Source organism: Microtus pennsylvanicus, chromosome 5 (assembly GCF_037038515.1).
Source record: "Microtus pennsylvanicus isolate mMicPen1 chromosome 5, mMicPen1.hap1, whole genome shotgun sequence".
Classification (NCBI taxonomy): domain Eukaryota; kingdom Metazoa; phylum Chordata; class Mammalia; order Rodentia; family Cricetidae; genus Microtus; species Microtus pennsylvanicus.
Genome location: NC_134583.1, coordinates 60,957,909 through 60,979,995, shown reverse-complemented (window position 1 = coordinate 60,979,995; position 22,087 = coordinate 60,957,909). Strand labels below are relative to the sequence as shown.

At 44.1% G+C, this 22,087-nt stretch overlaps 1 protein-coding gene across 1 annotated transcript; it reads right to left on the bottom strand.

Moving 5' to 3' along the window:
- Positions 1-463: 463 nt before the first annotated feature.
- On the bottom strand, positions 464-21,650 carry Acsm4 (acyl-CoA synthetase medium chain family member 4). The gene is made up of 13 exons (XM_075972041.1): positions 21,450-21,650; positions 20,512-20,722; positions 16,967-17,174; positions 11,371-11,514; positions 9,568-9,724; positions 8,071-8,150; positions 5,957-6,080; positions 4,257-4,337; positions 4,020-4,121; positions 3,451-3,578; positions 3,254-3,353; positions 1,874-1,993; positions 464-623 (listed from the first exon to the last, which is right to left on the bottom strand). Exons 1-13 carry the CDS (start codon positions 21,648-21,650, stop codon positions 537-539), a joined length of 1,743 nt encoding a protein of 580 aa, XP_075828156.1. The 3' UTR covers positions 464-536.
- Positions 21,651-22,087: the final 437 nt, after the last annotated feature.

The window sequence follows — 22,087 nt, the reverse complement described above, 5'->3', positions numbered from 1 at the left end:
GCTAAAATTTATTCATGAATAATTAATACTAAATAAAAAGCACGTTTAAAATATTTACTTCAGAACAAACACCAGCCCCATACTGAATTTCATTAAAAACTCACTGACTGGCCTTTGCGTCATTTCAGTTCCTGATCTGAACAGTATTTAATCTGCTTGAGCGGGCTGATTTCATAAAGACTAGTTATGCAAACATCTTACGTCTCCCAGACAGCCCCCCCTTACTTTGAATTAGTCAGGACAAGATGAATAAGGCACAGATCGGTGGCATGTCTCATGTTGGCATCGTTAGACCCTGGCCATTTTAAACCCTTCACTCTGTGTTGGTTTGAGCATCATAACATTATCCTTCTCAAATATGTTTAGATTTTGTTCTTTTGTTTTTTTATTGTTTAACTACGTACAATACAAAAACTTTTCTAACAGGAAAAAAACAAATCCTAAAGCATTTAAGAATGTGTGTAGTCACTGAATTTTCAGGAAGCAAGTACTAAAACAACTGTGCCCTGACAGAGTTCCTTCTCGTTCTCATCCAGCTACGCTCGACCCCACTCCTGGTCTCTTAGCACATTGCGTTTGATTTTCCCAGTGATCGTCTTCGGGAGTTCTTGAACAAATTCCACCTGATTGATAGAAAAACACACCGTGAGGCTCTTGTTCCATTAGTCTCATCCCCACTGTGCAGTAGGAGACACTAAGGCTCCCAGTGTTGTGTGTCCTGCCAAAAGTAAATAATTGCTTCACCCCCCCCTTTTTGGCTTTCCTCTGTTTAGACCTAGAACTCAACTGTCTTCTACATCTAATTCAGAGAATGGCCCCCTTTTTTAAAACCTTGGGTCTTTAAGGGCTGGGAACTAAAGAATCTGAGGAAAATCTTAGGGGTAATTTATCAAGTATGTAGAGTTTTCCCCTGATTTGCCTATAAACTTTTGTTTTGGATTTCTTCTCTCAAGATTATATTGTGTCTTTAAATGCCTTCACATCTCTTTTCTGAAAGTCAAAAGAGTTACCAGTTTACTCATTTTAGTGGAGAAAGTGTAAGAATGGTTGGATCAAATCCCATGAATTACATATTGGCCTAAATGATGCCAGCAGAGATGGAGTGGTCTTGTCATGTCGTTGCAGCTGACAGTACTCCAGTGCTGGAAGGTTCTGTGGCCATCTTTGTCTTTATATGTGCTTGTTCTTCTGAGAGTTGAATGAGGCCGCTTGAACATCTTGGGCTTATAGGCTTACCATAGCCTAGTTTATTCTTTAGATCAGGTGCCACTTCTAAAAGTTAGGTACGTGGTGATTCATTCACTTCCATTCATCGTCCCCTTTTAAAATGGGCCTACTTAATCCTGAAAACAGTCTTAGTATTGCAGTCAATATGTGTATGTGTTTTCTTTGCATGTGTGTGAGCACAGCTATGTGTGGGCACACATGCACATGTATACTTATGTCTGTGGAGACCTGGGATTGGGGACAGAGATCATCCTCAGTTACTCTTCCACCTTTTACGGAGGCCAGAGTACTACGATATGACTAGTCTTGCTAGCCAGCCTGTTCTGATGTTCTCATATCTCCACCTTGGTCAGCTTGTTCTAATCTATCTCTGCCTTCCAAGGCTAGAATTATAGGCAGGTGGGCCAGCATACCCACCCCGCATTTGCATGGGTTTTAGATCCTCACCCAGCAAGGAACCATACCTTTAGCCCCTGCAGTGTTTTTTTTTTTAAGTTCTTTTTTAAAAATACCATTTGTAGTATTCTAGATATAAAACACTTTAGAACAAAAACTTCCATAGTAAAACAAACTCAAAAGGTGTCTTTTAGGATACATAACAAGTCTAAAGTCAAATCCAATATAGACAAAGGTAACTTGCACTTGCCTTTCTTGGGTACTTGTAAGGTGCTGTTGAATTTTTCACATGATCCTGAAGCTCAGCAGTTAACTTCTCACGGTTGGAGGACTTGAAGGGTGCAGCTAATACTACAAACGCTTTCACCACCTGTGCAGAAAAGCCATTGGCTTGTAAGACACATGCAGGGTTTGGAACCACTGCTGAACACAGGCATTGACTGTTCATAGCAGTGCGAAACCCAGAGGTGCCGAATGAACTTGGGTCCAGATTATAAAGTACAGCGGGGGATCTCTTTCCAGAGGACTGGACTGTGAATGTGGGGGGTCATGAGTTGTGTTTCTGTCACCTGGACTTGGCATTTCTGCTCAGCTGATTGTATATGGCAGTCCTTGATTTAGAGGTGAACATTTATGCCATGACACTTCTACAGGGAGAGGCATGTTGAGCAGGATGAATGGAGATTCTAAAGACTGATCTGAAGGAGAATTTCTGGAATTCAGTTGAAATCAGTTACATTGGAAAGATGCGGATGTTGGTGGCAGGAGAAAGATATTTTGGAGATTGGACTAGATCAAGAGTGGAGGGGGCAAGAGGAGGCTGTTCAGAATACCCCTGTGGAAGGTCACTGGCATGTGAGAGGGGGGACAGAAAAAGATGGGAGGGGGTACTGATAGCCGTACTGATCCAACGTTTTTCTGCTTGCTAAGTCTTCAGAAAACCTCCAGGAGGAAAGGGAGATGTTCCTCTAAAATAGACCCACGGGAATTTTGGGGGGGACCTTGGCACGATTTTCTGTTTTCATTTCCGTAATGAGCTGTAACAGTTGTGTGGGAGTTGAAGTCTGATGCTTTTGCTTATGAGGTGTCTGTTACCCACAGACAGCAGCGCCCAGGTTGTCTAAGCTATATTCCCCTTGCCTTGTTCTGGCAGAACGACCAGCACTTAGCTCCCTTGCCCAGCATATCATCTAGGTCTAGCCAGTTGGCTACACCATTGCTGAGACACACTGGCTAGATATTTGATGGGATTGAAACGGTTGCAAGAGAACTCACTCCTTTCTGGTGGGGTAAGGATGAGTTATCCTTACTTGTGCCTGGAGCTGCCTGGTATGTGATGGGAGGAAGTCACGTGAAGGATCTGAGGCAGACAAGAGAGGCTGAGCCTCTGTAATATCTCAGGAGTGCTCGGATGATTAGATCCCTGAATTGAAGGGTGTTTCTGCCTGTCATGGGCCATCCAAAGAATCCCAGACTTCTTTGGGATAGAACTCATTTGTAAAGTGGATTTCCTGCATACGTGTACCCTATGATGAGAGTCTAAGGAGTACCCGTGAGTTGGCCTTTGCCGGAGACACATGGACGGAACTGGATAATGAAATTGCTGCGTTAGTTCTGACAAGCGCTCTACCTCTCCTCGGACGGGATCCGGACTGCTGACAACAGCCGACTCAACTACCGCTGGGTGCTCTATCAGTGCGCTCTCCACTTCAAATGGTCCAATCCGGTACCTGCAGAGGAGAGGGAGCCTTTGACTGCCACACTCCCCAAGCAGGGCATCTCCCACCCTGCCATGTCATCCCTTTCTAGGAAAGCAAATCCACAAACCCAGAGGATATAATGACATCATCAGCTCTGCCGACAAACCAGAAATACCCGTCATTGTCCATTACTCCTCTGTCTCCAGTGACGTAAAAATTTCTTCTGATTGTGGCATCCGTCTTTTCTGGATTGTCCTACCAATGAAAGATGGCATTTGGGGGATTAGTCTGGCCGGAACAGACGGAGTGTGACATCACACCCCCGAGTCATCCACTGAGTGACTTTCACACCATCGTTCTAAGAGAGAAGTCAGGGTTTTTAGAAAGGGCACTTCCAAGCATAGAATACAAAAGATCTGAGAACTACACCTTCCTGTGACCTCTGGGACTTGCCTTCAACTTCTCTCTCAGCTGGTCCACCTTTCCTCTCCAAGGAGAGCCATTATAATGTGTTTCTTACATGTAGAGTTCATGTTCATGTTACTCTCATGGAATGGATGTCATTCTCCTCATTTTACAGCTAATGAAATAGACCTGTATTTAACACTTGCCCAAAGACATAGCAAGCATGGTGGACATGAAATCTGGGCCCATTTCTGTATTCAGGCATGACTAACATGTTCTTCGTGTTCATACCACATATTCAGAGAAGAAGCAGAAGGGCCGAGTGTTCTCCAGCCTGAGGGCAATTTCCCCTTCTTTGCCAGCTGGTAGGATATTTCCATTTTCATCTATAATCTGGAATAAAAGAAATAAGTTGAGTCTTTAACCCCGATTTCTTTTCATAAAATGGAAACAGGTCATGAATAGTGGTTCAAAGAGGAGAAAACCAAAGCATTCTTTCCTCTTTCTCCAGCTATTTTCTCAACCCACCTGCACATCGTAGGGCACCACTCCTTTTCCCATGGAGCCCGGTTTAATTTCTTGTCCTTTGCGATTGGCACAAATTATTCCCTATAAAGAGGACATGTTTTATATAGGTGCATAAATTCTGACAAACAGGATTCAGTTTTGGAGATTGGGGAGATGGCCAAGTTAATAAAGTGCCTGTCATCAAACATGGGGATCTGAGGTTTGATCTCCAGCACTCCCATAAAAAGCTGTGTGTGGTGGTTGTGAACCTGTAAGCCTAATGTCGGGGAGGTGCCAGCCGGTCTAACCTAATTGGTAAGTTCTAGGTTCAGTGAGGGAGCCTGTTTCAAAAACAAACAAGGAAACAAAAAGATGGAGAAGGCTGGAGAGATGTTTCAGTGTTTAACGATGCAAACTGCTCTTCCAGAAGACCCAAGTTCAGCTCCCAACATCTATGCCTGACAGCTCACAACTGCCTGTAAATCTAGTTCCAGGGGTTCAATACTCTCTTCTGACCTCTGCAGACACTGCACCTGTCTCTTCCCCACTATTTTGCCTGATTTTCCCAGAATGCAGGGTTATCTTCTGGGGCGAGCCTCACCCTCAAGGTTCTGATCCAGTGATGTTGGATCTAAGGATTTGCGTTCCGCTACATTTCTATATGGTAGCTATGGTGTTGTTTTGAGAACCATACTTCTTTCTTATTGTTATGGTTTGGACAAGGTCTAAAGGTCTTATAATTGAGGGTAACCTTAGACCCATGAAATAGCCAAGGCTAGCTTTGAATATGAGGTCCTCTTTCCTCAGTTGCCTGTGAACTGGAATGACAGGCATATCCTGCCACACGTAGCTGAGGACCACTCAGCTGCAAACCATGCCTTCTAGGCTCCATTGTATACACATTGGAATAAGTTCTCCCAGAGGCTCTCAGGGGTGGGGAGGTACTTCTCAGTGCAATGGAAAAGCCCATCAGTCTCTAAGTTCCCCGAGAAAGCTCCTGGGCATGGAGGAGGCAGAAAGGCCAATAATAGTTCCCCTCTAGGCATCCCAAGCTGAGCAATTCACAAATTATGATAACTATTTGCAACAAGATATTCTGAGAAATGTCATAAAGATTTGGAGCATGAGTGGGGCACTTCAAGGACTCAGTGGTCAATCCTGGGGCTGAATAAGCCCCATTAGACAGCCAGTTTTCCATATGCATAGATTCTGTATCTCTGGAGTCAACTAAGGGTTTGAAGAATGCAGGTTTACTTCACCTGTTGGGAGGTGTTGGCACATGCCTTTGGTCCCAGCACCCAGGAGGTAGAGGCAGGTGGCTCTCTGAGTTCTGAGTTTGAGGCCAACTTGGTCTACAGAAGGAGTTCAAAGACAGCTAAAGCTACACAGAGAAACACTATCTTGAAGAACCAAAATAAATAAGCAAGCAAGCAAACAAACAAATAAATAAATATTGCACCTATATTGTATATATTTAAGCATTGCTGTCCTGTTATTTCCCAGTTAACACAGCAAAGCAGCTATTAAATAGTAACTTCAAATAGTAATTTTACATTGTATTGGTGTCATAGGTAATCTAGCAATTTAAAATATAAAGGAAGATGTATTTAAGTTCCATGCCAATCCTGAACATTTGAGGATTTTGCTATCTTCTAGGATCTTGGACCCAATCTCCCATTGAGGAAAAACTTCGAAACTTAAGCTTTGCCCTTCAAATGTACCACTTCAGTCTGTCCATAGCCTTCGTAGAGCTCCAGCCCGGTCTGCGCCTTCCACTGCTCCAGCACCTCTGGGTTGAGCGGCTCCCCTCCTGTCAAGCAGTGCCGCAGGCACTTGAATTGGTATCTGGAGAGACAGAGTTGCCTGGTCTTTGGGGGAGAATATTTCATCACAAGTTCAGATGCTCAAGCAACAGAAGAGCTAGGAGAAATGGGTCCCAGAAATGTTTATGGCTAAAGTATTTTCTGAACACCTCCTATATTGCTGGATATCTTCTAGTCACGTGAGTGATGAAAAGAGGGTTCCTGGAGAAACTTGGATTTGGCAGGTGGAGAAGGTAGAGGGGAAAAGGGTAGAAAAATGCTAATAATAACACACAGTATTATAGTTACGATTGTGTTATATCATTTATAATACAGATTAGGTGGTAGGAATACTTAGATTTCTTACAGGCCCCATTTTGCAGGTGGGGAGGCTGAGGGGCCTAGAGAGATTAGGGAAGTTGTAAAAACCTCCCCAGTAATGGAGCATCAAGTGGGATATTCTGCACTGTGACCAGATTCAGGCAGATTGCCCAAGCATGTCATCCACACTGAATCCTTATCACAGACTCATACATGAAATGAATGGGGTCTTAGTGAGGTCAAAGCACGTAGCAAAGCCCAGCCTGCTTGACTTTTGATCTTTTGTTTTTAACTAGTGGCCAATTGGATCCCTACAAGAAAGCCTGGGACAGTCTGACTCAGCATACATGACAGGACCTCAAAGAAACAGGAGGCTATGTGGGCAAAATATATCCTCTATCTTCAAGTAACCCCTATATAGTTTTGGGTTATGCTTGAAAGATGAGCCGAGATGTTCACATTGATAGCCACAAGAAGGCAACACTGACAAGAAAAGAAGGGATGCCTGTCCGTGTCTCTCACAGCATTCCTCCCCGGGACATCCAGCCTTAGTGGGAAAGGAAGAGGACCAAGCCTACAGGTCTCGAGGATTCTTTTCTTTCCATGTGTTGTGTAACTGTTTCCTTCAAGACTGAGACAGTCCTTCCTGCAGGGAAGCTTCTTAAAACTGTAAGGAAATAACTCAAACTAGCTTCAGGAAGTTCCTGAAACTTACCAGATCCACACCCTCCCTGCCAGAGTAAGCAATAAAAGTTGAAAAGAAGACTCAGACAAACTGATCTGCAAAGAGGGCTGAGACCACAACAGCTGTCTGGAAGAAACAGAAAACATCCGAGCTGCCTGCAAGAGGTTTGAACCAACCACGTTACTTGGAAAGGACAATTACCAAACTGTAGAGCTGCTGGCAGGCTGTGCAGTGAGTCCCAGGTTCTCGGCTTTTGTGAGATGTCACTGGTACTGGGGTAGACTTTGGTGATACTGCTACTTCTGAGTCATTTCCGTTCCTGTAACCCCTATCCAAGCTCAAGTAAGTAACCCCAATAAAACTCATTGGTTCACTAAGTTAAGCTTCGGTGGTATCTGTACTCTGGTCTGCCATTGACTGCCTGTCTGGGGTAAGTAGATATGTGTTGTTTCGTCTCCCCAGGAAAAGCTTTTCACACAACACCATGTGCTAAATTTTAATTCGCTGTATAAAAAAATACATTGCAACTCTACCTGACAGGCAGATGGTTTGACCAGTACATTTATAATCCCGAAGTCACAAGTTTTATTAGCTTTTCTTCAAGGACGCAAAGGTATGCTTTGCTTTCCTGTCTTGCCTTGAAGTGAAGGGGCTGATTCTGTTCCCATGTTTCTGGGGATCAAACACAGGTCCTCATGCTTGAGTGGCAAGCATGTGACTGATTGAACTATCTCCCTAACCCTTCCCCTGGATCCTAAGATGCTATATGATTTTGTCCCCATATGGTACTAGGTAACATCTTGGGACATTTTGATGATCATGAATGTCGGGAAAGGAGCAACAATGCTACTGGCCTCCTCTCAGCATCACACAGTATACAGAATAGCTCCTGGACACAATCTTAATTGGTCCAGATGTCAATACTGTGAGATGCAGGCTCGTGGGCCACACTGAGTGGTGGAAGAAGCTCTGTAATGCTGGATGACAGTTTCTGCTTGTGCTTCCAATGTAGAGTTCTGCCCAGTACCTCTTAAGGTCCTTTTGTACGAGCATCCGGTACACAGTAGGAGCACTGCACAGGGTCGTGATGGGATAGGTGGTAAGCGTCTGGATGGCAGAAAGACAGACATGTCAAGAGTGGTCAGCTAGAGACCAAGCTGGAGATGACATTTCCAACCTCCCTTTCCCATTACTGCCTGCTAATCACATGGTATAAAAAAGTAAATAGTCACCAGCTGTCATTAGTGGTATGATGATTGTTTCTAATTTTTTTTAAATATTTATTTATTATGTATACAATATTTTGTCTGTGTGTATGCCTGCAGGCCAGAAGAGGGCACCAGACCCCATTACAGATGGTTGTGAGCCACCATGTGGTTGCCGGGAATTGAACTCAGGACCCTTGGAAGAGCAGGCAATGCTCTTAACCTCTGAGCCATCTCTCCAGCCCCTGATTGTTTCTAATTAATAGAAAAATTTACCACCCTAACAAAAAGGAAAATACACTGTCAGCTTCAGTAGGTGAAGTGCTGAGTTTGACAGCAATCCAAAGCATGAACTGGTTTACTCAACTTCAGAACTTCATATGGTGAACTCTTGTGAACTCATACCCATATTTGCCCACGTGGCTGTGCTGCACTGAGCCCAGACACATGCAGCACCATTTCTGTGGAGGACAGCCCGCCTCCAGAGAACAGCAAGCAAGTGCGGGAACAGGCACTTTAGAGGGACTTAAGCTGTGCTGGGCTTGCTCCACTTCAGTTCCTTAGGTCAAGCCTGAAAGTCTAGTGAAACTGCTGTGCTTCAGGGAAGCCCTTAGGGGAGGAGCAGGCTCCGCTGCATCGGTCAACGTGTTCGCAAGTGGAATTAAACATGAGCATTCTGGGCAGTGTTGTCCTCAAGGGTGCAGGCCAGCGGCACTGTCATGATGTCAAGAATGACTCTTAATTCATAAAACAGACTTTCTCGCTATGTGTCAGAGGCTTAACATTTTAGTATGGGTAACATATGCTTCTGAGAATGACACAGTCTTCTAGAGATTTTTACAACTACATTCTCTTTGTAAAGTAAAAAATGCTCTTATTTTGCAAAGGAGGTGTTGAAACTGGAATAAACCGTTCTTTTTCAGAACGCTTGCTAAACTTGATGCAGAGAGCCCTCTTCCTTTACCTTATTAAATTTCTCTTAAGGCCTTCTTCAATCTGTCATGTTAGATCAGTTAGCAAAAAAAAAAAAAAAGTCACACAGTTTGTACACAACTGTGTTTAAACTTCAGTCTTCTGCTTTTTAGAAATATGTTCCTCCGCTGCCATGTTTTATCCACACGTGTGAACCCTGAGTGACCTACAGCTGCTGCCTGGACTTCCCTCTGACAGTGTGGTAGGTGATTCCCCTCCACCCGCAAACTTCCAGAAGTCAACTACCTGAGACATTGCTTCTTGAAAAAAAACTGATTTCCAGAACCTTGGGAAGCCCTGGAGTCTGAGGAATTTCTTCTTTATGGTTTTGTGGGATCAAGACTTACATCCAGGAAGGTATCAGTGTTGAACTGAGCCATCCGGTGCACAAAAACACAGGCACCCCGAAGCCATGTAGAAAACACACTACCAATGGCAGCCTTGATCCAGCCAGTGTCTGACATGTTCCACATGATATCTGAGGGTGTCAAGTCCAGCCAATACCTACACACAGAAAAGCAACAGACCAGAGCAAAAACAAACAAACAAACAAATGTTGTATTAAGCTGCTTATTCATTTCCCTGCCGCCCAGACTCATGAAATAATCACACAGAAACTATATTGTTTAAATCACTGATTGGCCTATTATCTCTAACTTCTTATTAGCTATCTCTTACATATTAATTTAATCCATTTCTAGTAATCTGTGTATGGCCACAGGTCGTGGCTTACCAGAAAAATTTCAGCACGGTTGTCTCCGGCTGCGGCTCCATGACTTCTCTCTGACTCTGCCCTTCTTTCTCCCAGCATTCAGTTTAGTCCCCCCACCCCAACTCTACTCTACCCTATCACAGGCCTAAGACAGTTTCTTTATTAACCAATGGTATTCACAGCATACAGAGGGAATCCCACATCAAACAAACAAACATAGAACTGGAAAGCAAACAACAGTGTTTTTGATGAGTAGCCTTGCCCTATAATACAGTGGAAGCAGCCTCAGAGCAAGTGCAGGGTTCTAGTCCCCCTTCTACCTAAAAGTACTTTTCTGAATCTTATGTCATTTGGAAGTAGACTGGAGGGCTGGGTTTGGTGTCTTTTATGGGATTTTCCATTGCTATACTGAATATTTCATGAGCAAATGGTGTGTAGAAGGCACTGCTATCATGCAGCACACAGACCTCTTCTTTTAGGGAAACAGAGTAGGGACAAGCACACAATAATGTGAACTAAGCATGTACATGTTATAGGAAGAGTAGATAAGTGCTGTGATAAAATATGGGGACCAAAGGAGGAAGGGCTTAGTTTTGCTCCCAGCTCCAAGGTAGATTCCACCCAGCTGGGAAGTCCTGTTAGTGGGAACCTGAGGGAGCTGGTAACACTTGGTTCATCATCAGGAAGCAGAGCCTGACGCATGGCTGGTGCTCAGCTCATGTTCTCCATTTTATACAGTCCAGGATTCAAGCCCAGGGAATGGTGCCACCCATGGTGGGCAGGTCTTCCCACCTTGGTGAACTGAATCAAGATAGCAACCCCCTAGGCATACAGAAGACAATCCCTTGGGTATTCTAGATTTTACGGGTCAATGATTGAGATTAATCATTGAATGCCTTAACTTTCAGGATAAGGAAAATTAGACAGAGCAATGTGACAGTTTTAGGTAAACATGTTTTTAAAGATCCTTCGGGGTAGGTAGATTCCCCTGGCAATGAGGAGAGGAAGGCAGACATGCTATGAATCAAGGACCAGTCCTAAATTCTTGTTTGATCAGTTAATTAGATGGCACCATTTAGCTAGGGTGGGGATGGGACATTGAGTCTGTTAGAGATATCTTTTTTTTTTTTTGGTTTTTCGAGACAGGGTTTCTCTGTGGCTTTGGAGCCTGTTCTGGAACTAGCTCTGTATACCTTAATAGCCATTCAAGGAGAGGTGTCACACGGGCAGCTGGACACCCACCCTGGCATCCTGGGAAACTGAATACAAAACAAAGAATGGGTGTGGTTGTGCACTCCTGCAATGCCAAATTTGGGCGGTGGGGAGAGGAGGATTGCTGTAAATTTAGGCTGCACAGTGATTTACAGTCCAGAGCTAACTACAGTGTGAGAACTAGCCACAAACAACACAGGAACAAAACCACAGTTTTCTCTCCTACCTTCCACAAAGGGCATACCCAATGCCAAGGCTGCTCTGTGAGTGCTGAGCCATCTTGGGGGAGCCTGTGGTCCCACTGGTGAAGTAAATGGCCATCGGTTCTTGACTTCCTGTCTCCACACAGCTGTGCTCTTCAGAAGCCGATCTGTAGATGAACCCCAAGATGGAGGCTGAAGACAGAGCAGTCCACTCTGTCATTGTTCTGCTCCCGCTTCCCTCTCACTACAGGGGAGTCCATAACTAAACCCACCACAAAGCTTCCCTGAGCAGAAACTTCCAGACCTTCTTAGAGGGACTCTAAAGATCAGGGCAAAAATTCAACAGCATAAGTCCTCGTTTTAAAGCTCATTTTTCTGTAGGCCAAATAGACAACCAAGGGAACTTCCAAAGTCAATAACAAAAGCGCATACACTTTATCTGTCGTAAGGAGCGGTGGTGGGCTGCGTTGCTGCCCAGCTCTGCGCGGCTAGCTTTATACCCCAAATAATTACACGGAAACTGTATTCTTTTAAACATTGCCTGGCCCGTTATCTGTTGCCTCTTATTGGTTAATTTTCACATCTCGATTAACTCATTTCTAATAATCTGTGTAGCGGCATGAGATGGTGTTTTACCAGGAAGGATCTTAACCTGCGTCTGTCTGGAGTGGAAGAATCATGGCGACTGCCTGACTTGGCTTCTTTCTCCCAGCATTCTGTTCTGTCTACTCCGCCTACCTAATTTTCTGTCCTATCAAAGGCCAAGCAGTTTCTTTATTAATTAACCAATGAAAGCAACAGATAGAAAGATGACCCTCCTCCATCATTTATCTCAATGTCTTTGTAATTTATATAAAAAATTGAAAATAGCATTGAATCTTTGTAAATCAATACCATTTCAAGAACTGTGGCATAGAGGAAGACCTTTAGACTCAAAAGTCCAATACATTGAGATCAGACTTAAAAATGTTTTCGTTGCTCAATATCATCAATAACTCTGACAGAAACAGCTAGTATCTACCGGTAGCCATCCTCTCCTTTCCCTGAGCAAATAAAGCCTGATTTTGTCCAGGTACTAGGTAGCAACTTGCTTGCAGGGGTGGGTTGGGGAGAGAAGTACCTCAGTTAGGCATAATTAATCTAAGCCAATCAGGATCACTCTTTCCGTTTTTAGTGGTTGGTTTAAAAATGGGCCTGGGAGAATTTTAGTCAATACGTATAAAGCCCTACATATAGGAGACATTTGCTTGTTTTACAAAAGGGTAATGAAGGCTGGGAAGATGGCCCATGAAGGCCCGAGTTTGGATGCCACCACCCATGTATATACCAGGAAGGTGTGTGGCCCATCTGTAATTCCATTGCTTGGAAGGTGGAGACAGGAGCCTTAGAGCAAACTAGCTACCCAGACTAGTACCCAGACTAGTGACATTGGTGGGTTCTGAGTTCAACAAGAGACCCTGCCTCAATGAGTAAGGTAATGAGAGATATTGAGGAAGCCATCTTATGTCAGCCTCAGGCCTTTACTTAAATGCACATACATGTGGACTCTCATATATATATGTACCTGTATGCATGGGAACACACACACACACATGCATGCATGCACGTACCCTATGCATGTATCTTCATGAGAAAAGGAGTAATGGAGACAGGATGCGACATTGTCCCTCCCATCCCATCCATCCTGTCTCGCAGCCCATGAATACTATGCATGTATAGAATGTTTGTAGCACATACATGTGGAACCCTCCTGGTCATGCTGGCATCATACCAAAGATGGGACCATGAAAGACAGTTAAGCTGGGGTCCATGCTAGCTTTGTCAGTCAGTTATGGCAGCCCTCTGTACTGTTTGCATCCTCGGGACTTGGGTCAGTACTAAGGTGGAAAGCATTCATTTTAGGTAGTAGCAATCTATATAAGGCTGTCTGTGCAGACAGCTCATCAGCTCCTCCCATACCCGGACAAACAGCTCCCACATTGAAGGGTGGAGCAGAGTCCTCCGTCTTTAAATCCAGTGAGACTTATGACTTAATCTGGCACAACAGAGTGCCACAACAGATGCTTGGTCAGCTTGCAAAGACTTTACGGTTGTTTTTCCTGCCCTTAGGGACAGGAGGACAGCCTCAGATGATGTTCAGATTGTCTTGCTTCAAGGAGGGGCCCTGTAAATGGAACTCAAGAGCCTCTGCTGTCAGTCAGCACCGCTAGCTTATGAGTAAACTTGTTTCCGATATTCTGATCCCACCAAGATGATGTGGCCCAGAGACCAGCTGCCACTGGTGAATCATGGATGAACTTCTGACTCACCGCAGTAAGTGAATACAATATTACACTCATTTATACATCAGTAAGTATTGAATAGGCTCTTGGTCGGTAATGGATAATTGATACATATTCCAGAACGTTTGAAGTATACACTCACACACATGTGCGTACACACACACACACACACACACACACACACACACACACACTATACAGCTCCTAACTGCCCTGAAACTCACTATATAGACCAGTCTGGCTTCAAATTTATAGATATGCGCTTGCCGCTGCCTCCTGAGTGCTGGGATTAAGAGCATACACCACCTGCCTCATGCATTATATTTTTAATTTCCCTTTTTGAAAAAATTTCAAGTGAAAGTTTTCATTTCAATGAATTTTTTTGTGCTATCATTTTGTGTTGAGGCATTGTCTGCAGACCCCAGGCTAGCTGAAAACTGTACATTTGAGAATAATGCTAAATTTCCTCCTGCCTCCAATTCCCGAGTGCTGAGATCACACACACATGCCACCACATCCAGATTACAAGGCATTGGAGAAGTTCATGGCTTCACACATGCTAGGCAAAGTCTTCATCTGAGTTACATCTCCAGTCCTCAACTATATTCCATTCCATTGAAACTGTAAAATAGAGACCATTATGTAATAAACATACTCAGCTCATAATGCCAAAAATAGTTTCACAGAATATTGAGATAGTTTTGATAACTCTCTTTCTTCAAAATAGAAAAAAAGATCATTGAATTTTTTCCTTTCAGTACAAATATTGGTGAAGTCAGATGTTGTGGGAAGCAGAGCAGGGAATATTTATCTAACATCCTAGGTTAGGGGACTTCTCTCGTCTCTGGACATTTCTTAATTCAATAAGGAAACCTACTAATCCAAGGCTTTCATTACATGTTTACTTTCTGCTAAGGGAAGAGACATTAGACTCTGAGAGGCAGGAAGATGAGCAGGGGGTTGCACTGAAGTCTGCTTTTCTCTTTTCCCTGAGTCCCAAGCACTGGAGTTTCAGAGTTGACTCTTTCCTGGTAACTTTAAGATATTTATCTTTACCCCTGAGACTCACACGTTCTCCACCTGCTAGAGTCTGGATCTTCTTAGACCCCTGATATAATTGTGGCTGGTGGATAACTTATTATGTTAAGGCATGTTTTACTTGCATGTATGTCTGTGCACCACATGTATGTAGACCCATGAAGGCCAGAAGTGGGAATTGGATCCTTTGGAACTGAGCTTACAGATAGTTGTGAGCTGCCATGTGGGTGCTGGGAATCGAACCTGGGTCCTCTGGAAGAGTAGTCAGTGTATGTAACAGCTGAGCCATCTCTCCAGCCCCTAAACCTGAACTTACTCTCTTATAGCCATCTCTGCTGTTCTCTTCCTTCCCTCCCTGCCCCCTCCTCCCTCTCTCTCTCTCTCTCTTGATTGTGTCTTGCTGTGTAAATTAATCTGATTTCTAAGATCTCCATTATTCTGCTTTGACTTCCTGAATATACCCCATCCTGCTTTGAATTTCCATTTTTGCAGTGTTGGGAATGGAGTCCAAGGCCTTGTAATTCTAAGGCAAGCACTGTACCACCAAGCTGCGTTGGCAGTCCCAGCTTTCTCCAAATGAAGGTACGCCAGCCACCCAGTCAACACAAAGCCAACCAACCCCACTCCGACTTTTCATCCTCTGTGGGAATCAGCCTTCGAATACAATTGCAATTGCTATTTGTTCTTGGCATTGTGCCGACCTTGTCTGTGGTAGTTTGAATGTAGCTGGCCCCCATAAGCTCATAGGGAGTGGCATTATTAGAAGGTGTGGCTTTGTTGGAGTGGGTATGGTCTTGTTGGAGGAAGTGTGTCACTATGGAGACAGACTTTGAGGTCTCATATGCTCAAGATACCGCCCAGTGTCACTGACCACTTCCTGTTGCCTATAAGATGTAGGACTCTTAGCTAATTCTCTAGCATCATATCTGCCTGCGTGTTGCCATGTCCCATCATGATAATAATGGACTAAATCTCTGAACTGTAAGCCAGCCCAATTAAAATTTTACTTTACAAGAGTTGTTGTGGACATGTTGCTTCTTTACAGCAATGGAAACCCTTACTTTATCCCATTTGTCTTTTCTGCAACCCTATATTGTCATGATCTGATTTCATAGATTAGGAAATGTCATTTCACTTAGCTGGGTTCACAACTTACTTATGTTTACAAAACATCAGTGACTTAAATAAGTATAATGCTATGAATGATCATTTTTCTCAGTTTATAAATACTTAGGAGATGCTTTCTTGTATGTTAACTTATTTTCTCCTCAAATATCATTAGATGTTTGCAGTGTAATTATCCCTGTTTTACATAAGGTGAAAACTGAGGTTAAGCTATCTGTTCAACTGCTTGTTAAATATTTATCAGCACCCAGCTGTGTGTGGTTAGATGCAGAAGACAAAGGCATCAGGTAAATATGCAAGCAAAGCTGTGGCTTCCTTTGAACATATACTTGAAGGCAGGAGCTGTCATGTTTCCTGCAAAGGGCCAGATGGCAGACATTTTAGGCTCGGTGTGCAATAAGGTCTCTATTGCAACTGCCCAAATTTGCCATCATTTCATGAAAGTAGTCACAGACAATATAAAAATAAATTAGCCCCCCCCCTGTGTGCCAATAAAACTTTATTTACAAAACCAAATGGTGAACTAGACAAACCTAAATCTGTGAGAGCAAGAGACTAGTCTGATCATTCAGAGGGACCAGAGATGTGAAGCAAAAAGAGCCTACGGCTCTATCAAGTTGGTCAGGGGCAGCAACACTTCATGGCAAAATGTGAACTGAAACCTGACAAGAAGGAACAGCTATGAAAACGACTTGGAAAAATGACTGGTGCAAAGGTCCTGAGCTAGAATGTGTCCAAGGAATGAAAGCAAGACTGGTGATCGCTGTGGCCCAGTGCTGGGCAGAGGCCAGTTTCTATAGCACACTCATCACCAGCTACGGAGGAAGCAGGAAAGTCAGGACAGAGCTGTATTCCTTCCTTTTGCCAGTAAGTCATTTAGTTAAATGATTCTTTGGGGGGGGGGGGTTGGAGAGATGGCTTAGTGTTTAAGAGCATCTGTTACTGCAGAGAACCCAGGTTCAATTCCTGACACCCACAGGACAGCTCACAATTATCTGTAATTCCAGAAAATCAAATGCCCTCTTCTGGCCTTTGTGGGCACTGCATGCAGGTGATGCACAGAGGGGAAGACACCCAGATCAGCTCAAGATCCTGCTGAGTCACTGGATAAGCAGATTCAGAGAGGGAGCTATGATTTGTGCGGTGGCGAGCACCTCCCACCTCACATACTCACTGAAGTAACTCCTGAAAGCTGAGCCACCCGTCCCAGCAGTGCGGAGACACCAGGAGTTTAGTCTTCAGGTGGGGACACTCTGACACAATGGAGTCCACCGCGGGGGCCACATCCTCACTGGCCACTATGCACTTGGCCTTGGATGCTTGCAGCCGGTAGAGGATGTCTCTCCTGGTCAGTTGGATGGTTCCTGGCATGAAGACAAGCCCTGAAACAGAAAGTAATTCCTGAGTTCTGGAGATTATGGGGAAATGTCGGTCTTGTGTGTGTGTGGGGGGGGGGGGGGGAGCTCAGATCTCAGCTGTGTCTTGGTTCCCTGGGACATCCCACAGGCCTTGGAGTCTGACAGCCCTTGGCTCTAGTCCTGGACTTGCAACTTACTAGCCTTGAGGCTTTGGTCTCTCTGGCCTTCCCTTCTTTACCAATAATATAGGGAAAGTGACAGCATCTGGTTCATAATGATGGACTAATCCTAAGAGCCATTTTAATGTCAGGTTTGAATGTGATTATGCAATGACTGTGTAATACTTAATCCTTATGTTGCATTTTATGACATATTTTCTATTAACATTATCTCATTCAATCTTTTCAACCAGGGTGAGTCTTGCAAGATAATCCCCTGTGACTGAGAGGAAAAAATAATAGAAATTTAAAAGGTACCAAGATACTAGAGTTTTTTTCATGTGCTACCTTTTTTTTTTTTTTTGCAAATGTTCTCTAATATATACAATCTTACATCAGTACAACAGAACAGAGGGAAAAACTATATGTGGATGTAAAAATGCCTGCCCACTATTTTTTGATAGATTGTACAGCTCAGATGCTTAGCAACTACTCTCCAAAGACTTAAGAAATATGTATTTATTTATCTACTATTTGTGTGTGTGTGCCTTTGCGTGTGTGTTTCTCATTGAGGTCAGATGATACGTTTGTGGATTAAGTTCTTTCCTTCTACCTTTTTGTGGGTCCTGGGATTGAACTCCTGTAGCTAGCCTTGCGAGTAGGTGCCTTTACTAACTGAGCCATCTCAGTAACCCAGGATTACCCTTCAAAGCCGCCCTGCTAGGTGCAGGCAGCTTTTGAGATTGCTGGTGAGTGTCAGGGCCAGCCTGCTGATCGCTGATGCAATGGTCTGGTACTGCCAAGATTTGCCTAGATGATTAGGGCAGTGTTTGATTAATCCCCCTTCATCCTACACACTAGCCAGAGACAGGTTTTCAAAGCTCCCCATGAGAACACACGTGGCAGGATTAGATGTAAGGCAGAGAGAGGGTGGTGTGACTCTCTCACGTGAATTCATGAAGACAACATCACGCAGAACATGACCTCACTCAGTATGTATTGCATGCCGGTGGATGACCGTTCTCCCAAGGGTCACGAAGCCAAAAAGACACTTCCATTATTCCCAAGACCTGAGCTGGATAGTTATGTAGTCCTTGCTGAGTATTCTGAAATCAGCTAAACAGGAAGTTGTGTGTGTGTGCGTGTGTGTATGTGTGTGCACGTGTATGCATGCGCATGGAGACTCTCATGCTATGGTGTGCATGTGGACAGGCCACAGCTTTGTGAAGTCCCTGCTCTCCTCCCACCTTTAGGCCTCAGGGTTTAAACTCAGGTTTCTGGACTTGCATAGCCATCACTTTTACCTGCTGAGCCATCTGCCACCCCAAGGTTAAGCTCTTATTCTCTTAACAAAAACATGCTAAAGGATTGAATAGATTTTAACTGGTTAAGCTCTTAATACAACATGCTAGAGGATCTCAGAATGACCAGTGAATATAAAAATACAAAACAATTTCTCTTACACATCATTTGTTCTTAATGATTGACAAGTATGGTTTCCTTGGTGGGTTTGTGAATGTGTTCAATGGCTAGACTGCCACCTTGGGAGTGGGGGCAGGGTCTTCTCATGGATTTCAGACAGAAAATATTTGCTGGATGGCAAGTGTCTTGGCTTTACTCTGTATGCCTTGAAGCAAAAATCAAAACAGTTTGCCATGGGGGGAGTGCAAGCAGTTAAAAAATTCCCATAAATAATTTGACATTCTGGGGAGAAAACAGGTCTGCAGCTGATTTCCTTCATCTAATGAACTGTTTTTTTAAACACTAGCTTATGTGTTTATATTCACCGATTTCATAATTTAAACAAGCTATGTTGAGTAATATTAAGTGCATATTTTATGACAGGTAAGCCACTCTTAATCTTCTTCCAACCATGGTTGATTTCCCCTTGTGTCTCCTTTTCATATTGTGAATCCAAACATTTTTATATTCCTGCTTCCATCTGTTTTATTAGCAGTAAGAGCATATTAAGTCCTATGAAATTCCCCTGATTATATTAATATCATTATGTTATCATTAGGGCAAATTGTCTTTTAAGTGCTACTCCATCAGGAGTCAGACATTCAATCAGCAATCAGCACCTCAACTAAACTTACATCTTTGCTTGGTTATAAATTATTTATCATTTTTTAACGTTGTTTCCATTTCTGTAAGCTTTTTAATACCATTGCACAGACATCTTTCTCTCCTCCATAGTAATCAGTCTCATTTCTTTTATTTGCTGTTTGAAGTTTGTGGGTGGTTTTTTTTTTAGAGCAGAAATTAGAGAATTCTTCAGATAAAGGGCCTGGTGAGTATGTTAGACTCTGTGGATTGTAGGATTGATCTTGGTCTCAGTCAACATGTTTGCTGCAGAGCAAAAAAATTCTATTTACCCAAACAGGGGAACCTGCAGGCTATGGCTCACTGACCTCCATCACTTTTACCTGGGGTGTACTATATTACTACACTGGGGAAAAATGTGTAATTGGATATAGCAGTTCTTTTGAGTGGATGTTTTTCCAACTTGGGTCCAGAGTACTTCATATTCTTGCAAGTTTCTGCTTCCCCCAATACTTGCTCTTCTTTTTGATTTTCATGTTGCAGAGAATCCAGATACACACTCAGAAGAGCACACTCTGGGTTGAGGGGGGAGCACAGCACTCTGTGCTGTGAAGAAGTACTGACATTCACATTGGCTTCTGTGGAGCTTTGTGTGTAACTCTGAACCGTGGGAGTCTCGCTTTTAGCTTTGATGTGTGTGTGTGTGTGTGTGTGTGTGTGTGTGTGTGTGTGAGCCTAGACTGTCTGTTTTGACTAGACGTGGCTAGTTAGCGAGCCCTGAGGATGTGCCTGCTTCTGCCCCACAGTGCTGGGGTTACAGCCACCTGTCTCTCGATGCCAAGCGTTTATGTAGGAACTCAGGTCCTCATGTTTGCACAACAAGCATTTTACCCCTGAGCAATCTCCCCAGATCCCTAACTGTGTAACTTTCAAGCGGCACGACTTTTGACAAATGTCTTAACATCACTGTGACTTGCAAAATGATCACAGTAAGACCAATCACTCTCTTAAGGTTGTTACTATTATTACATCGTGATTGCTCTCAGTTTCAACTTTCCTTTTTCTACTGTCTTTAGGGATAGCGGTACAAGGCTGAAAGATTAGAAAATCCTCAAGTTTTGGTCTCTTTGTTTTACAACCGTGACGTTTGTTATACTGACCTGTCCTCATACAAGCCACATTGATGAGCCACCATTCGGGGATGCGGGGCAGAATCACAGCCACCCGGTCTCCTCTTTGCAGGCCGCAGGGTTTGGTGAGCACGTTAGCAGCCTTCCGGGACAGGGAGCCCAGGTCTTGGAAGCTCCATTTTACTTCCTCTCCTTTGCCATTCACCCACCACAGGGCGGGGTTGACTGGCCTCTCTCCAGACTGGCCAGGAACACATGGGAAAGAGAAAATAATGTGCTGTGGTTTGGAGGTGTCAGCTAAAGACACATGTGTGAAAAGGCACGGTTCCTAAAGACACGTATGCTTAAAAGACTGGTCCCTATCCAGTGGCCCCAGAGCCCAGTGGAAAGAAGAGAATGATCAAACCCCAGGCCCTGGACCTTCCCGCTCAGCTGCCCTGGAGTGAGCAGTCTTCCTCACAATGATTTCCCTAAGACGCCCTAGGCTGCCACAGAGCTAACTGAGCATATGCTGAAATCTCTGCACCCACGAACCCAAAGAAATCTTTCTTCTCTTTAAGTTGTGTATCTTACGTCCTTTGTCACAGTCACGAAAAGCTGACCCCACAGAAGGCAAATAAGACTATCTGCCACTACGCCTTCTCCACACCTGCTCCCCAGTATGCCGGGGAAGAGATTTTCCTCTCCAGGTCTTGTAAAGACACCCCTTCTGGGGGTTTGCCTATTTTCGACAGGGAGGGAGCATGTTTCCAAGGTTAAATTAATCTGATCCCATCTCTGAGAGGAACAAAAAGACAGAAACTGATTGGAATAAAGAAGAGTGTGTATGGGCTCTTGGTACTTATAAGTCCCCATGGAGCCGTCCAGGTTCCTGCCCTCGCTGAGATAAAGGATTGATTTGAACTGGACGCAGTGATAGCATGCGGAAGACAGAACAACAGGGCCGGTGGAGACTTGCCGTCGTATACCTTCTCCTTTTGGGACCACTGGTCCAGCACATCCGCAGCAAAGTTAAAGTTCTTGGGTAATGGCTTCTCAAGGCGATTTATGGCTTCAAAGTCAGCAAGCGTCAGAGGTGTCCGGAGTTGGGGGTCTCTGTGAAAGTGCCGGCCGGCTGACTTGGTGAGCCAGATGAATCTAAATCTCTGGTAGTGGAGAAGAATCTTCATGATTACCAGAGGACTTCGTCTTTTGATAAGACGTGGGAAATGCCTGTGGGGTAGATGAGTGGGGACTGTCAGCTGGAGGTTGGGAAGTGGATTCCTGCAGAATGCTCCATCCTCATATAGATCTGTTACCACAAGTCACTATTGGTGTCGTTTCCCTCCCCCCCAACGCTTCTTCATTCTGCCTGTGACCAGATCAGCTCTAAAAACCTGGACAGCTGTAAAACCGTCAAACCTCCACTTCCACCATGAAGAGACAGTCTGCCAGTCCCCTTGATTCCAGCTAGCCTATTCTCCTCTCCCCATGATCCCTCTAACAAGTCACTGAGAACTTTCACTGCAACCCTGAACCACATACTTCATGGCCATACAGCTTTGGGAAAACTGTTCCCTTTTCCGTATCGCAGGGTTCTCGTTGATATGGGGGTAATGCAATCCGT

Coding starts and splice junctions, on each gene's coding strand:
- Acsm4 (XM_075972041.1), bottom strand. CDS start 21,650: ATGAAGATTCTTCTCCACTACCAGAGATTTAGATTCATCTGGCTCACC. Junction 9,725..11,370: donor GGGTATGCCCTTTGTGGAAG/GTAGGAGAGAAA, acceptor TTCTGTGTGTAG/GTATTGGCTGGACTTGACAC. Junction 3,579..4,019: donor GCTTCTTCTCTGAATATGTG/GTATGAACACGA, acceptor TTTCATTGGTAG/GACAATCCAGAAAAGACGGA.